Source organism: Mauremys mutica, chromosome 7 (genome assembly GCF_020497125.1).
Source record: "Mauremys mutica isolate MM-2020 ecotype Southern chromosome 7, ASM2049712v1, whole genome shotgun sequence".
In the NCBI taxonomy this organism is placed as follows: Eukaryota; Metazoa; Chordata; order Testudines; family Geoemydidae; genus Mauremys; species Mauremys mutica.
This window is the reverse complement of record NC_059078.1, coordinates 114,773,733-114,791,559: the sequence shown is the minus strand read 5'-3', so window position 1 is coordinate 114,791,559 and position 17,827 is coordinate 114,773,733. Positions and strand designations below refer to the sequence as shown.

The 17,827-nt window shown below is 44.1% G+C and overlaps 1 protein-coding gene across 2 annotated transcripts in view; it reads right to left on the bottom strand.

Moving 5' to 3' along the window:
- Positions 1 to 17,534, bottom strand: part of PDZD8 (PDZ domain containing 8) — a 125,201-nt gene extending 107,667 nt beyond the window's left edge. For both annotated transcript variants that reach the window (XM_045023549.1, XR_006580999.1), the window contains exon 1: positions 16,456 to 17,534. In XM_045023549.1, the coding sequence (XP_044879484.1) occupies positions 16,456 to 17,342 (887 nt within the window). In that variant the 5' untranslated portion in view covers positions 17,343 to 17,534. The remainder of the gene's footprint in view (positions 1 to 16,455) is intronic.
- Between the last annotated feature and the right edge of the window lie 293 nt (positions 17,535 to 17,827).

The following is a 17,827-nucleotide window of genomic DNA, read 5'->3' as shown; positions in this document are numbered from 1 at the left end:
TTAAGCAATATGACTAACAGCTGTCACACATTTGTTCCCTCATCCTCTCGCTAGGGGAAGAAATGTGTGCAGTGGAGTGTTTTGGAACATAGTTAAACAAACCCAGCTATATGTCTGTTGCACCTTGCTCTTGGAGTGGAAAATAGTGAGGTCTGCATTAGTCCTTAGTGCCTGTGAGACTTTGTTCCCCTGTCTTTGGCCAGCCCCCAAATAAGTTGTCTCCTGCACCGGCAACCTTTGCTCTGAATTGTAGGAAGTTCCACTGCACAGAGAGAGCAAAGCTGTCAATCAGGGTTTATCCTATAGGCTCAGGCAATCTTCCAGATACCCTAGTCATAGAGTACTAAGCACCTTGGATACAAGGACCAAATGCAGCAGCTAAACAGATTCAGACTAGAAATAAGGTTTTGGTTTTGTTTAAACAGTGAGGGTAATTAACCTTTGGAAAACATTTACCAAGGATTCTTCATCACTTTAAGTCTTTAAATCAAGAACACGTCTTTCTAGAAGATTCTCTAGCTCAATCAGAAGTTTTGGGATTGACACAGGAACCCTTTAGTGAAATTCTATGGCTTTTTAGCAGGTCAGATGAGATGACTAGAATGGTCCCTGCCTTCTGGCCTTAAAAATATGTGAATTTATGTTTTTACTCGGAAAAATCATGTGTCTTATTACTTCAGAAATGAAAGTTAACCTATTTTTAAATCCAAATCCACTTGATTGCTCAGAAGCCATAATACAGCAGTAAAATAAACATACTAAGGGCTTGGCTACACTTGAGAGTTAAAGCGCTGGTGGTGGCTTTACAGCGCTGTAACTTACTCCCCGTCCACATTGGCAAGGCACATACAGCGCTGTATCTCCCTGGCTACAGCGCTGGCTGTACTCCACCTCGGCCTGGGGAATAATGACTATAGCGCTGCTCTTGCAGCACTGGGGTGCCAGTGTAAACAGTGATTAATCTTACTATGCTGTAACTCACCTCCAGAACCTTCCCATAATGCTTTTTAAGTAAAGGTAACATTCTTTGTTTTGTTGTGAACTCCGGGCTCCCGGAGCTGCTTATCTAAAAAACAAATACAGCTACTGTTTGCTCCAGCAGAGGCAGGCAAGGGGATGAATGTCCACAGCTAGTGTTTGCTTGAGGAGAGAAGCAGCCCGGAGGGGGCGAAGGGGGATCCATTTTGGAGCAGCTGCTTATCTGGTCTGAAGGCTATTTGCATTTAGTGAATGAGAGAGGGGTGGGGGAAGGGGTCGAAACTTTTAAAATGATTGAAGGTTGGTGCTGTGTATCTTCAAGTCCTTAGAACTTGCAAGGCAGGGAGCTGACACAGTGTCAGCTCCAAAAATCCAATCTCTCTGTCTCCCCCACACTCCCTGTCACACTCCACCCCACCCTCTTTTGAAAAGCACGTTGCAGCCACTTGAACGCTGGGATAGCTGCCCATAATGCACCACTCCCAACACCGCTGCAAATGCTGCAAATGTGGCCACACCGCAGCGCTGGTAGCTGTCAGTGTGGCCACACTGCAGTGCTTTCCCTACACAGCTGTACGAAGACAGCTTTAACTCCCAGCTCTGTACAGCTGCAAGTGTAGCCAAACCCTAAGACACCTTCGGTGATGCATTTTTTAAATGCAGCATACATAAGGTGACTAGGTGCTCTCTCATCACTTATGTACTGCTGTTCTTTATTTTATCAAAAAACTGCCCCATTAACACACAAATATCACTTGACTAACTTCAGGAAAACTTGTAAGTTGTTCAAGAAAAAAAAATCACAGAATAAAACTGCTCTGCTTCATAACTTCATTGGTCCAACCTATCACTTGAAATGTCGCTGAAAAAAAGCCACAATTCAATGTTATACTACTACTATTAGTCCCTACTGACACTTCTTTACTGAATTACCGATCCTGTCATTTGAGTATCTAATACTTTCCCCCAAATGCTTCTTCCACTCTCTCACACCCCCATTTTATTTTGTTTACTTTTCAGTACAATTAATAAATTCTCCTATTGTTCAATGGAGAATGATGAAACGTTGAAATAGTTCAAAACCAAGCAAGTGTGAACATGAGTTATACACAAAGACGAGCGTTGGTGACTTGAGGCAATCACTGCAGGAATGTTGAATAAGCAGTTTACCACAGTTACCCAATAACATGAAATGACTAGCTACTATAGTGAAACTGTCAGCATGAGATGAAGGCCTTGGCTACACTTGCACGTTATAGTGCAATAAAGCCACCAAAAGCGCTCTCACTCTCCGTCCATACTGGCAAGACACGTAGAGTGCTCTGACTCCATGGCTGGAGCACTCCTGGTACTCCACCTCCCCGAGAGGAATAACGTTTGTTGTGCTCTTGCTGGAGCACCGCGGCGCCAGTGTGGACACCTAATGCGCTCTGATGGCTCTGATTGGCCTCCGGAAGTGTCCCACAATGCCTGTTCTAGCCACTCTGGTCATCACTTTTGAACTCTGCTGCCCTGTCCTCAGGTGACCAAGCAACAGACCCGCCCTTTAAATTCCCACACTCAAGCCTATGAGTGAACCGGTCCCCACCCCACCCCCTTGCCCTTTTGGTATTTCTGTGTTACTTTTTTTTTTCCTCAATAAATGAATTTTCTTTTCAATAAATGGAGTTCTTTACTTTGAAAACATACTTCATTCGTGCATAAAGCAAAATATACCTTAGCCCAGGAAAGCAACAAGCACTGCAAGTCAGTGTACCAAACACAGCCACTGCATTCAACTCCTGTGCAGAGCACCAGACATTACTGGTGGCTTTCAGCCTCAAATTGCTCCCTCAATACATCCCTAATCCTTGCAGCCCCATGCTGCACTCCTCTAATAGCCCTGCTCTCTGGCTGTGCAAATTCAGCCACAACACAGGGTTATATCAGCACGCGGCTAAAACCATGGGGATACTGTCTTTGGCCAAGCCCAGCATCCCATAAAGAGAGCACCAGCGGCCCTTCAAACAGCCAAAAGCACACTCCACAGTCATTTGGCACCGGCTCAGCATGTAGTTGAACTGTTCCTGGCTGCTGTCCAGGCTCCCTGTGTAGGGTTTCATGAGCCACGGCATTAAAGGGTAAGCGGGGTCTCCAAGGATCACAATGGGCATTTCGACTTCCCCTATGGTGATCCTCTGGTCTGGGAAAAAAGTCCTGGCTTGCAGCTTCTTGAACAGGCCAGTGTTCCGAAAGATGCGTGTGTCATGCACCCTTCCAGGTCAGCCTGCGTTAATGTCATTGAAATGACCACACTGATCCACAAGCGCTGGAAAACCATGGAGAAATACTCCTTTCAGTTAACATATTCGGAGGCTAGGTGGGCTGGTGCCAGAATAGGAATATGCATCCCATCTATTGCCCTTCTGCAGTGAGGGAAACCCATTTGTTTAAAGCTAGACACAATGTGATGCACGTTACCCAGAGTCACGGTTCTTCTGAGCAGGATGCGATTAATGGCCCTGCAAACTTGCATCAACACAATTCTAACCGTCAACTTTCCCACTCCAAACTGGTTAGCGACTGATCGGTAGCTGTCTGGACTTGCCAGCTTCCAGAATGCAATAGCCACCCGCTTCTCCACCGGCAGGGCAGCTCCCAATCTCGTGTCCTTGCGCCGCAGGGTGGGGGCGAGCTCAGCACACAGTCCCATGAAAGTGGCTTTTCTCATCCAAAAGTTCTGCAGCCACTGATCGTCATCCAAGACTTGCAGGACAATGTGATCCCACCACTCAGTGCTTGTTTCCCGAGCCCAAAAGCGGTGTTCCACGGTGGAGAGCATGTCCGTGAATGAGACAAGCAATTTCGTGTCGTATGCATTACGCGACTCAATATCCTCGTTGGACTCCTCACTGTCACTTTGGATCTTAAGCAGTAACTTGACTGCCAAACGAGATGTGCTGGCGAGACTCGTCAGCATGTTCCACAGCAGTTCGGGCTCCATTCCCGCAGACCAAAAGGGAAGACAAAGCGCACTCTGCACAGGAACCATTGAAAGATAGCACCAATTGTGGACGGAAACACAGAGGCAGTCAAAAAAGCAAACAGGATGTTAGGAATCATTAAAAAGGGGATAGAGAATAAGACTGAGAATATATTATTGCCCTTATATAAATCCATGGTACGCCCACATCTCGAATACTGTGTACAAATGTGGTCTCCTCACCTCAAAAAAGATATTCTAGCACTAGAAAAGGTTCAGAAAAGGGCAACTAAAATGATCAGGGGTTTGGAGAGGGTCCCATACGAGGAAAGATTAAAGAGGCTAGGACTCTTCAGCTTGGAAAAGAGAAGACTAAGGGGGGATATGATAGAGGTATATAAAATCATGAGTGATGTTGAGAAAGTGGATAAGGAAAAGTTATTTACTTATTCCCATAATACAAGAACTAGGGGTCACCAAATGAAATTAATAGGCAGCAGGTTTAAAACAAATAAAAGGAAGTTCTTCTTCACGCAGCGCACAGTCAACTTGTGGAACTCCTTACCTGAGGAGGTTGTGAAGGCTAGGACTATAACAATGTTTAAAAGGAGACTGGATAAATTCATGGTGGCTAAGTCTATAAATGGCTATTAGCTAGGATGGGTAAGAATGGTGTCCCTAGCCTCTGTTCGTCAGAGGATGGAGATGGATGGCAGGAGAGAGATCACTTGATCATTGCCTGTTAGGTTCACTCCCTCTGGGGCACCTGGCATTGGCCACTGTCGGTAGACAGATACTGGGCTAGATGGACCTTTGGTCTGACCCGGTACGGCCGTTCTTATGTTCTTATGATGTGAAGCGATGCATTATGGGGCCCCTTCGCACAAGCCACAGAGCCAGAATCGGAAGAGGTGCTCTGTGGGATACCTGCCCATAATGCACTGCTCCAAATGCCGCTTCAAGAGCCGCAAATGTGGCCACGCCTGTGTGCTTGCAGCTGTCAGCGTGGACAGACTGGAGCGCTTTCCCTGGTGCACTCTCCGAAGGCTTGTTTAACCCAAGCGCTCTACATCTGCAAGTGTAGCCATGGCTTAAGTTCCATAGTGATTAGAGTGCAGCATTCTATGACACTACATTGCCGAAACTCACTTTCCTCACTCAAATTGCTTTCTAAACGCTTACCTTTTTGTTTTGTTTGCAAAGATTTACAAGATCTGGACCAACTTATGCAAAGGAATACGTTTTTCATGTGTGCGTATTACTTTCTATATGAGAATCTCCAAGTGATATATATTTGCATAACACCCATATGCTATAGCAGAGTATCACTCCTATTTTTAAGTAGGAAAACTTTGAGTAAATCACTTAATTTTTGCCAGAGTCTCAATGGGAAGTTGGACTCCCAGTTTTGAACCTTAACAATAGGCCATGCCTTCTCCCACTTAACCAAAGCACTAGGTGTCGTATATTATCTTAATCCTAAAAAGAAATTTGAGTTTTCAAAGCTAGGATTAGTAGTCAGCTGAAACAAACAGTAGAGGTTTTACTGAAAGCCTTGAAAATATGCAAGTTATGACAGACCTGTTAGGAAAACACTAAAGTTTGTTGGAAAATAACAAAGGCATTTGTCCTCACTGAGAAGCAAGTTTGAAACAAGCCTTTTTTGAGATATCAGAACACACGAAAAAGCAAACATTCAAAACATTAAAGTTTTTTTTTCCCCCACACTTCGATATCAAACTGAAGAAGTCTGCAACAGAACTTTCAGATTTCCCCCAGGCTCTCCCCCACCAGCATCTACCTACCCCAAAAGTACACCACTGGTCTGAAAGCAAGCATTTTTTTAAAAATCCACAATTGTAAGTAAGGTAAGCCAGTGCTGTAGTTTTATTTTCATTTGCAACTGTGTCAAAGAATCTCACACACATCCTTTCAAATAGGTAGGATTGAGGGTCAACATTTTGAGAAAGGAAGTGCTATTGCTCACCAAATCAATTAACTCTAATCCTTAATTGGATCAGTTTTTGAAGCAAGCAAGTATAATTACCACTATAAATCTCTCTCTCTCACACTGTCTTTCAACCTCAATTGATTTCATGATTTTTATTTTTTTTAATTATTCCCACCATCCTTTGCATTCACTGAGATTTTCTTGATCCCCATGTAATTCTCCTACATAGGATTTTGTCACACAGAAATACATAAATTGCAGGCAAGGCATGAAAATGCAGTATTTGGTCATCACTCACATGTCAAAGAGCTTATGCCCTCACTGATCCAAAAAGCACACCAGTAACCTACTAATACATGTCCTGTGAGTGGTTTATTGCTTATAGAACTTATTTTAATTATTTAAAAAAAAATTAAAACTTTCAGAGGATAAGAGATTCTGAGATTTACCTTCTGACTGTGAGAACCCATAATTAGATGACATGAGGAAAAAAAATATTTTAGCTCTTTTCTCTGCTATTCTGAACCAATGGCCAAAATCATCAATACCAACAGAATTAAAGCTTTCATTTGATCAGAGACTGAATTTGGTGACCTTCCAGGCACACTGAAAAGACATCTTGTTCAACAGGATTTTTGGAGTAGGCGGAGGGAATGATGAAAGGGTGGAATGCAGCTTTTTAGCTGGTGGCAAGCTAGCCAAGTTCCTTTATGAATAGTTATTTGATGCTGTTGGGGTTTTGTTTTGCTGTAATATTAATTACATGTCAAGGTGCCTACAGCTTTGTATAAGCTATTCAAATAAAAAAATAAAAACATTTAAATAAAAAGTTATTTGCTCTTGTGGCTATGAAGATCTTCCAAACGTGATAAACTGCAGTGTTTACAGAAAGCTCTACTGCCTGTTTATCAGTTTGCCAGGCGATATAGTGATGTCTCTAGTCAGTTTCACTGGTGCTCTTAAGAACCATGTGAGCAGCACTGAAACTGTCATGAATCATGACAATGTCATAATGACACCTCTATCAACAGAGGCAGGCACTGGATTTTTTCCACAGGGAGAAGGACCCAAAAAACTGAAAAAAAGGGAGAAAAGACTAGCAGAAACTTTTCCACCTGGGTCAGGTGAGCAAAGGATAGGAGAGAATAGATGTGTCCTTTCCCTTCTGGCAGCTACAGCGAACAGACTTTCAAATCTGTAACAGGCACCTGTTTTGCAAGAAAGGGGAGATATAAAAATATCAGTAGGCTCCAGAAACAGCATCTTAGTAAAAGTCTTAGCATCTTCTCTTTCCAGATGAGAAGAGCTGGGAGGTGGGATTCTCAACAAAGTACTGCTCCTGGACATTGCTGGTGCCTCTAATCTTACCTTTAAAAGGTAATTGTGGCTAAGAAGTTTAGACTTCCATTAGATGTTCACTACATTTTTCAAGACCTCTGTTACCTGATTAGGTTTGTCACTTCAAAAGCAAAGAACCATTTTAAGCCAATATCTTGCTTACATTACATTTTTGGCTTATACTTCTTGGAAAATATGGAGTCACTTTAAAAGCTATGTAACAAGTTCTGTAATGGATGAATTAAAATAGGTTAAACTAAAGCTTTTGGGTCATACTGTCAAGTGTCAAAAAGGATTCTATAGAATCACCTGCTTTATTTTGGAATCAGTTATTGTTTAACTGAACTCAGTAACAAACTAAATGTAAGTCCATAAGTGATCAGTTGTGGTATTTAACTTCCAACAACAAAACATTACTAGAAAGTAGTCTTGGTAAGACCCTGCTTTTCTGAATCTGTTTAGTTTCTGCCTCTGGTTCTGCCTCAAAGTTCTGGTGCATTCTTAAGAAACTGACTAATTGTGAACCAAGTTCCTAATAAATTCTTCTTTAGCTAGTATCACACATTGGATGTTTGGACAAAACTAGGATGTTACTTTAAATAACCCAAACATATGTTAAAAGGTGCGCCCTGGTTGTTAACTTCAGTTTCAGCATTAAAAATAGTCAATGAAAAATTATTTAAAGGAATGTGCTAAATGGCTTACATTAAAAAGTAAAGGTATAATTTTACAGTTAATGTGCCTAATTGCCTGGTGGTTGCAACATGAGAATGGATGAGACAAATTGGCTTCTTTTCCTGGGTGCCACTGGCTGGCTCTGACACTTTGAACCACTCTTTCAATGTCTGTTTCTTTATATGTTAAATGAACTGAGGATGCTACCACTTATCCACATTTGTAAAGTATTTGGAGATTCTGATTAGTGAGATGTATTGTGCATTGTAAGTAAAGCAATCTCAATTTTCAGCAGTGTATGGAAAAAAACTACCAAGGCATGTTAAAGAGTTATTTAGAATTTGAGTCAGATTCTTCTTCCTTACACCCAGTTCCACATTGCTGTTACTCCTGATTTACACAAGTGTGAATAAAAAAATTGTACCCTCTGAATTTTTTAGGTCTTGCTACATGAGAATGCCATTTAAAAGCTAGGTTAAAATAAATCAGTGCAGATTTAGCTAACGTGGTGCAAACCCAAGTGGATACTCTTATTTTACTTTAGGTTAAACCTGATCCCAAATTAAGCTTAAAAAGTTCCCATGTTTAAACTGAAATAAGTGTGTCCATACAGATTTGTACCAGTTTAAATTCACACCTTAGTTTAAACTGATGAAACTTTCTCATGCAGACACAGCCTTAGTAATCTGGTAAATTCCATTATGAGACACATCTATAGGGAATGTAGAACATGCTTCACTAGATAGAAGATACAGAAAGTTTCCTTTATGTGCAAGAAAGACACTGATTTTAAAGTCCTTTAGTTACCTTGTCCTCCTGATTCTACCACCACTTACTTCTACAGCCATAATATTACAAATCTGATATTTGTTATATTTCCAAATTCAAGGTCTTGCAAATTCATCCATTTAGATACTTAATCCGCTTATTATAGCTAAATCAGTAAGGGAGTTCTGTATATTAAGGACAAGAGGTTTTACAGTGTGTGAAATAAAAGAAAGCAATAGCTTAATTTTTTTATTAGCAGCTTACTTTTAGAAACTGTATCCGATTTTGTTTTATATGTAACTATTTGTTTCCAATATTTTTTCTTACTATCGCTTAAATATCGCCTTGATAATAAACTTATTATTTTCACTATAAATACATCTCAATGCTGTGGTATTGAGTGAAATGCTGATCCTGAGTTGAATCATTCAAGCTGATGTGAATACTGTTCTTTTGGGAACAACAGACCTGGTATTTCTGTGAGTGTTCCGTGGATAAGGGGCTGAACACTACAGGGGTATGTTTCACAGGGACTCAGGTGCACCTACTATTAACTTATAAGGTAAAGTAAGGGTTGGCATAGCCCAAAAGAGTGCTTGGATGGCTAACAGGTTGATCGTGTCAGGGAGAGGACACCGAGTTAAGTACAAGAAAGTCTCCCTGGAAGTAGGGGAGGCAACAAAATGACTTTCATCCCTGGATTCCCCAAGAACCATCACATCAGTAGATGATTAAGGAAAGGAAGAGAAAAACTTAGGACTCAGATAATACTGTGGCCTCCTTCAGAGAATTTTAGCCAACTGACTCTTAGAGAGATAGCAGCTTTGCCCTTGAATGACAACTGTTGCATCAAAATAACTGTTTTGTTAAACCCAAATACTCTTGATCAAGAGCCAAGGAAAACAGGTATTTTGGAAAGTCTCAATGGAATATATATAAATAAGAGTTTGTAAGTATTTCAGCATAAGCTCTAACAGCATGTCAAATCATTTGTCCCCTTGGCTTATGGATTTCTAAATTGCAAAATTGGAATAAATCAGAACATGAACATCTGATTCAGTGTGATATAATCTACATAGGAACATTTCAGGAATGTCACTCTGAAGCCTATTATGTCTGCAGAGTCACTGTGCAGGATGGAAACATCTACAAACAGTGCTGAGGGCTCTTTTTGTTCAGAATATCACCAGGTTCAATCATTACTGGGTTTCGTGGTCTGTTACCATGCAATTTTTAAGTTCCCAGCCATTTTGACTTACAAGTTACACCTAAGCAGTGTACAGCTACGGTAAGACATGCATCTGTGCTATGCCAACAGTCTTTGACCACTGTGATATCAGAGGTAACAATCACCCTCCTTACTCTACAACTAATTTGCATACAACAGTTTCATTGGTTGTATGCAGGAGACGGATTGATTGGCCCAACTGCCACCTGCACAAATCAACACAATGAGCATACACAACAAACAAAAATACATACACAGCTCAACGCAGCACATGCCCCACATCTGCCACCTGCACAAACCTTCCAGGATTGTCACTCTGTCTGTGTGCCACTCTGAAGACCAGAATTTCTGTTGAGTCAGTGTCCAGTGATAGAAAAAGCTACAAGCATGGTTGAGGGCCTTTTGTTTAGAATATCACCAGGTACAATCTCCTCCAGTCCGTGATTACCAGATGGAATGCTGGAATCCGAAGATTCTCCAGCAGTTGGAAGGTGACAGCTTACCAAAGAAAATGGGAGTAACAGCCATATGGCGTAACAAAGAGGTGGTTGTTCCTCCAGCTGGGAGGCAGGTCTGTGGACAAACTTTGGGGGACGTACGAACAGCAACATTTCTCACTACAACACAGCACATAGAAACAAGAGCCCCTCAATTTTGGCTTTTTTAAACAAGACTTTACAAATTACACGACAGTCCGGCTTTCAGTTATCTTTAAAGTAAATCTGTCAACATCAACCTTAAACAATTCAACATTTGTATTTTTTATGTGCCAAATTATGCTCTTTGCAATTTTCTGCTGGACAGTTCCACTTTTTTTCTGGATGATAGAACGGCATCCAATAAAGAATAATCAGCCTAAGAAATTCAACATTAAAATAAACTATAACGTTATGAACAGACTGGTAAAGTGATATATCTGTTAAAAATCAGAAAAAAATCAGAGAGGGGCAAAAGCCTTTTTTTAGATTACATAAGAGGAGAGATGATTTGTAAAGAGTCTTATCAATTACTGTTCATTACAACTTTATTTATATTTGGAAAAAACAGAAGTAGGCTGCGTTGTTATTTGCCTGTAAAACACTTAGTAATCACAAAAGATTAAGCAAAAATAAATGAAAACTTTTAGTTTACACAAGCTTTATCAGGACAGGCAGAATAGACTGCAGACTACCACCACAGGGCTCTCAATTTCTGTCATGGGGAGCCATACCTTAATAAAGAGATTGTTTGAATGACCATATAATCAATCCATTTACAATTGTCTAGACCTCCTCTCTTGCCATTGACCATCAAATATCTCTGTAGAAACTACAGCAGTTGCTTACTTACAAACAGTAATTTTTTTTAAGTGTACTTTTAGCTTCTTTAAATGTTATTTAACAGCTGGAAACAAGATAGGACAGCTTTGAGGCTTGCAATATGGAAATTACTGAGCCAAAATGATGTCACCTTTTTAAATTGTTCAAAAGAGAACTCCTTGTATGCTAACATCTTCTCTTTCTAAGGCCTGGTTTAAACCTAAAACTTATGCCGACCCAGCTACATAGCTCAGGGGTCTGAAAAATTCACACCTGAGACACATAGGGTATGTCTACACAGCAATTCGTCACCCACAGCTGGCCAATGCCAGTTGACTCCTGGTCAGACTAAGGGCTTGGCTACACTTGAAAGTTACAGCGCTGGTCGTGCAGCTGTGTAGGGACAGTGCTGGTGTGTGGCCACACTCACAGCTACCAGCGCTGCAGTGTGGCCACATTTGCAGCATTTGCAGCGCTGTTGGGAGCAGTGCATTATGGGCAGCTATCCCAGCGTTCAAGTGGCAGCAACGTGCTTTTCAAAAGAGGGGGGTGGTGTGGTGTGGTGTGTAGTGTGACAGGGAGCGGGGGAGAGAGAGAGAGTGGATTTTTGGAGCCAACACTGTATGTTAGCTTCCTGACTTGCAAAATCAGAAAATGTTCCCAACCCCTTAATCTTAACTCTTAACTGCAAACAGCCTGCATCCAACGGACTCCCGTTCTCCCCTCTGCCCCAGCTGTTCCTCGTCAAGCAAACACTCAACCCCTGTGAATGAGACAGGCAGGGGGTTCTCATTTGATTGTTCACACTCAGGTACAGATCGATCACAGCAAACAGGAGCTGTGTTTGTTTTTTAGATAAGCAGCTCCCTGTGCTCCGGAGCGCCGCGGAGCTCCGAGTTCACAACAAAACAAAGAGAGGCTGCATAACAAAACAAAGAGAGTAATTTAGTTAAAAGCATTCTGGGATATCTCCTAATACCCTGGAGGCCAATAACAGCGCTGGTGTGTGGCCACACTTGACGAGCAGCGCTGGATCACCGGCGCTGCACTCGTTATACCCCAAGAAGACCAGGTGTACAGCCAGCACTGCAGCCAGGGAGTTGCAGCCCTGATGTGCCTTGCAGGTGTGGACAGTTACTAATTGCAGCGCTGGAAAGCCTCCACCAGCGCTGCAACTTTCAAGTGTAGCCAAGCCCTAAGACTGTTTAATTGCAGCATAGATGTTTGGGTTTGGGCTATTACCCCACCTCGCAGGGTCCTAGAGCCCAGGCTCCAGCCCAAGCTTGAATGTCTACACCACAATTAAACATCCTGTTAGCCCAAGTCAGCGGGCATGGACCAGCCCCAGGTTTTTAATTGCAGCGTAGACATACCCATAGTTATGCCAACCTAAGCCCAGGTATAGACACAGTTGGGTTGACAGAAGTAGTCTTCAGTTGACATAGCCACTACCTCCTGAGGGGGTGGATTTATTACAGCAACAGAAAAACTCCTCCTGTCTGTAGCAAGTGTCTATTACAGTGGTGTAGCTGCAGCACTGCAGCTCTGCTGCTATAGAGCTTGTAGTGTAGACATAGCCTAAGACTATTACAACTATTCAATTATTTATTTGCAAGACTCCTAGAGTGAGGGTGGAGAGGGGAAAGCCACAGAAAGGGCTTGAACTGCAAACAACATACTGCTTGTTAAATATTTAACCAATAATATTTTAAAATCACAGAAAAGAGAGGCAGGGACAAATACATTCCATACAGATGAGAAATTATTGAATGTTTACGTCAGGAAAAATTTATCTGGCTTCCTCCCAAACACTGAAAAATTGTATAAAAGAATAAATTAGCATAACTATCTGAATTGCAGGTTCAGTGTTTTGCCTTCTTTTAAAGAAATTTAAAACAGGAAATGCCTAGTAAGAAAGATGACTTTTCCAAAACTGTTATCCATGAGGCAGTGTGGTTTAGAGTTGAGAACAGTATTAGAACTCCTGGGCCCCTGTCCCAATAACCATTGACATTGTGCTACCTTCAGAAAAACGTTTGTGCTTCAGGTTTCACCCTCTGTATATGGGGGTCAACACTAAACACCCAGATTGTGCTCTAAGTTTTAAGTTTCAATATCCATAAAGCACATTCAGATCTCTTGAGAAAACAGTCTTATATACGGGAGTGGATATTTTGTTACCCAACACCTACTAGCCTGTGTACTAAGTCTTCAAGCCAGGGTGAAAAATAGCTAAGCTACCATGACGCTTTCAAAGCCAAACTCCCTGCTATTTAAGGGAATAACTATTTCATTTTTAATATTTTATTGGATTTTATTTTTTTTAAATTAGGTTCCAAAATTTCTTAGACTCTCTTTCCTTGGAATTCATTCTCTTCTTTCCTGTAACATATAATGCCATACCTTTCCTGCATTTCTTTCAATTACCTTCTCTCCCCGACCCCTTCTCCACAATCATATCTCTTTCTTACTGAGGGCATGGCTACACTGGCAGATGTAGAGCGCTGAGAGTTAAACCCACCTTCGGAAACTGCAGTAGGGAAAGTGCTGCAGTCTGTCCACACTGACAGCTTCAAGCGCACTGGCGTGGCCACATTTGCAGTGGCATTGGGAGCGCTGCATTATGGGCAGCTATCCCAGCATGCAAGTGACTGAAATGTGCTTTTCAAATGGGGGGGGGGGTGGAGTGTGACAGGGAGCATGTTGTGTGTACGTGGGGGGAAAGAGAGTGGTTTTTTGGGGGGCTGAGAGCATGTCAGCAGGCTGTCTTGTAAGTTCAGACAGCAACCCCCTCCACCCCTCCACACACACAGCATTCCACACTAATCTGTCTCAGAGCACACTTATCTGATCTTGGCACAGATAAGCATCCGGCTGTCAGAAACGGAGCTTTCAAAGGGTATATCCGCATTCCTACAGTGAGTTCAAAAGAATGAGAAGAGTGGCCACTTGACTTAAGGGGATTATGGGACATTTCCAGAGGCTGATCGGCGCAGTAATGCGATACCTCGTCCACGCTGGCGCCACGGTGCTCCAGGGAGGCACAGCAAACGTTATTCTACTCGCTGAGGTGGAGTACCAGCAACGCTGTAGCCATGGAGTCAGAGCGCTCTAGGTGCCTTGCTAGTGTGGACAGGTAGTGAGCTAGTGCACCCGGGGCTCCTTTATTGCGCTGTAACTCACAAGTGTAGCCAAGCCCTAAATTTTGTGTTCTACCTCTGCCCAGTATTTTCTGTCACTCAGAATTCTCTTTTCAAAGTCCATCTCCCCTCCACCACAACATACTCCCCTTTCTTAACTTATCACTTTCTTTTTTTCTCTCTCACCCGCACTCACAATCCTAACCCAGTAGCTCTCATGCACAGGATTTGAAAAATTCCCCATGACATCTAATATCTTGGACTGAATGAGGAGAGGGGTCTCCACTATCCAGGGACACCTCCCAAGTGAGATGCTAGACCCCTTCCACAACTGCTTGAAGAGGGGAGTGAGCCATCACTGACCTACACACAGACACCCTGGCAACTGGAAAGAAGAAGGGAGGAGAATGTTCTCTCCGTCCTTCCCCACTTTGCTGCAAGTGGCTGTTGAAGTCAGTGGGGGCCTTACTGCCCTTGCCTTCAGAGAGTAAGGTCAGAAGGGACCACCATCATGATCATCTAGTCTGACCTGCACGTTGCAGGCCACAGAACCTCGCCCACCCACTGCTGAAATAGACCCTAACCTCCGAGTTACTGGAATCCTCAAATCATGGTTTAAAGTCTCTGTTTTAGGTCTTTTCCCACAACTATTAGCTTAAGTTCCTTTCCCAAACTGCAACTGTATGAAACTGACCTGATTCTTGTGAATTTCACGTTGTCCACAATGTTCTGAATAATAGCCCTTGAAGCTGACAAGCTTCCAGTCACTTTTCATTTTGCTGCACTGTGGGAATGCTATGAATAACAGCTGAAGTACTGGAGGTGTCTGTCTGAAGACTCAGGAAGACCCAACCACATTGGTTTAGACTTGAGTCAGACTTTGTAAGTTATATTCACAACCATAAAGCCTCTAACTTGTTAAGAGAATTAAGATTCTGATATGGCATTTACTCTGAGAAGTTTCTTACCTGACCTGCTTTTGTGGATTTTCCAAGCCCTAGATCATTTTCCACATATGCACATATATACAGCCACACGAGCTTAGCATAATTTGTAACAAAAAATAGACAGGAAAGGCTTTTAAAGCCATCTCCTCAACATAAACATTAAATATACTTTAGAATTCAGATGGAGCTCTGCAGTGATTCCTTTGTGTGGCTTCCCCTGAAAGGAACTTTACATTGGTCTTAGTGCTGAGGAATCAAGTAAATAGGGTCACATTAATATTTAGCAAGTAATCATGCAAACTATAGAAGAACATACAGGTGAATAAAAGGACAAATGTGTTCCCTTAGACTGATACATAACTGATCACTTGGATTCTTCCACTACAGAAATCACTGGACATCCCATTATATGCAAAACTGCACTGTGTATAAATCAGATAGAAGGTGCTCTTCACACTCCTTTACTACAATAAAGAAAGTTGACACTAGAAAATTCCATGATGGCAGCTTGAGTAGCAAGTAATAGTCCCCATATAACTCTTAGGCCTGGCCAAGGGCAGATGGAGGGGCTGGAGGAGCAGGCGGAAGCAGCAATGAACTGGGGAAAAAAAGATGATATTTTGCACTTTTACAGTGCCTTTCAGAGAAGATTAAAGCACTTTACAGTGAGTGAATTAGTCCCTGCCTCACGTGAGAATTACTGTCCCTGTTTTTTAAGATAGGAAAAGTGAAGCCAAGTGACTTGCCCATGGTCGCACAGTCCGTAGCAGACCCTGAAACAAAGCCCACATACTCCAATGCTGCATCCTGTGCTTTAGCCACAAGGCCATCCTTCAACATTCCAAAGAGGCAGCATGGAGCAAGTGGATAAGGCAATGGACTGGTAGTTGGGATACCTGGTTCTATCACCTGTTCTATCATTAATTTACTACCTGATCCTGGGCCACACTGTGCTTTATGTTCCTCATCTGCAAAACAATTAAAGTGACACTAACTCATCTTTACAACGTGCTTTGAGATCACAAGATGAAAGATACTATACAAGTGCCATTGTCATATGCCTGAAAAAGTGCCAATAAAAACCTTTCCTTATCTGTGAGTACAAGACAGGCATTTGAATGCAGACTGCCCCAAGGTAACTGCAGGGAAGAGGGGCACATGGCACCTTACCTGATTTTATAATTGGGTAAGGTGTGCTTGCGCTTGATGACCTTCTTGAACTGGTTGACGATGATAGAAGTGAGCTGGGGCATGGGCCTCCCCTCAAACTGGGATTTCACCTCAAAGCCGATCACAGGATCATCCATGAAAGAAAAGGACCAGTGCGTGAAGGGCAAGCGGGTGAAGACCAATTTCAGCTTCCCCATCACCCGGGAGATCTTGACGAAGAGATACGCTGACTTGCCAAAGACCAGGTCCGCATCGATGGCTAGGTGGAAGCCACCATTATACTCCAGGTCCACCTCGAAGCTCAGTTCCTCGGGGCAGCCCTCGTCACTGCAGATCACTGGCCGGATGAGCTTGATGGATTTGAAGAGGGGCACCACGTCGCCCAGCGACACATCCCTGAGGCTGAGCCCCTCCAGCACCTTGCCCGTCATCTTGGTCTGCAGCAGCTCCTCGAACTCCACCTTGATCTTCTTGGTGACCCAGTGCCTGACCAGGGAGGTGTCCCTGAGCTCCCTGAAGAGGAAGAGGCAGATGGCATTGAGGAAGTAGCAGGTCTCCTCTCGGGAGGAGGGGGACGCAGAGGGCTCTTGCTGCTGCTGCTTGGCGCCGGGCTCAGCCTGGGGCTTGGCGGCGCCAGGGGAGGGGGTCGCAGCGGAGGCGGCGGCAGGGGCAGGCTCCTGGGGCGGATGGCTGCCCGCCGACTCCGAGCCGTGGAAATAGTCCCTGAGGCTGTGGTCAGGCAGGATCCTGGCGAAGAAGAGGCCGCCGGAGGCTCTGGCCACCGCGGGGGGCTCCGGCTTCCTCCTGTAGAGCAGCAGCAGCTGGAGCAGCAGCGTGATGCAGGAACCGGCCAGAGCCGAGATCAGGATCACATAGACCAGCAGCATCTCCGCCTCGCCGCCCGCCAGGCGCGCACCTGGGCACGGGCTCCCCCCTCACACCAGCGCCGCCGCCGCCGCCTCCATCTTGTGGGCATGGAGCTGGGGCAGGTGCGGAGGGGCTGGGAAAGCGGCGGGGGAGGCGCAGCCTCCGCCCGAGACACCCGCGCGGCCCCGCGGCGCTGCCCTGCGCTCCGCCTCAGCCAGCTGCCGCCTCATCCGGGTCTCACCTCCCGCCCCCAGCCGGGCGGGGAAACCGACGGCCGCTTCCCTCCCCGTCCACCCGGATTGGAGGAGAGAGGAGGTCCTTACCCCTCACGTCACAGGGCACGGCGCCCTGCGCGGTGACGTCATAACACCGCCGGTGGGAGGGGCGCGGGAGGGAGCGGCGCGTTTGCGCGCGGCTCCCGCAAGTTGGGCCGCGTGCGCCGGGGGGGGCCTGTTTGCTGCTGCTGCCGCGGGCAGCGTTGTGCAGCCCGGAGGGCGCTGCCACG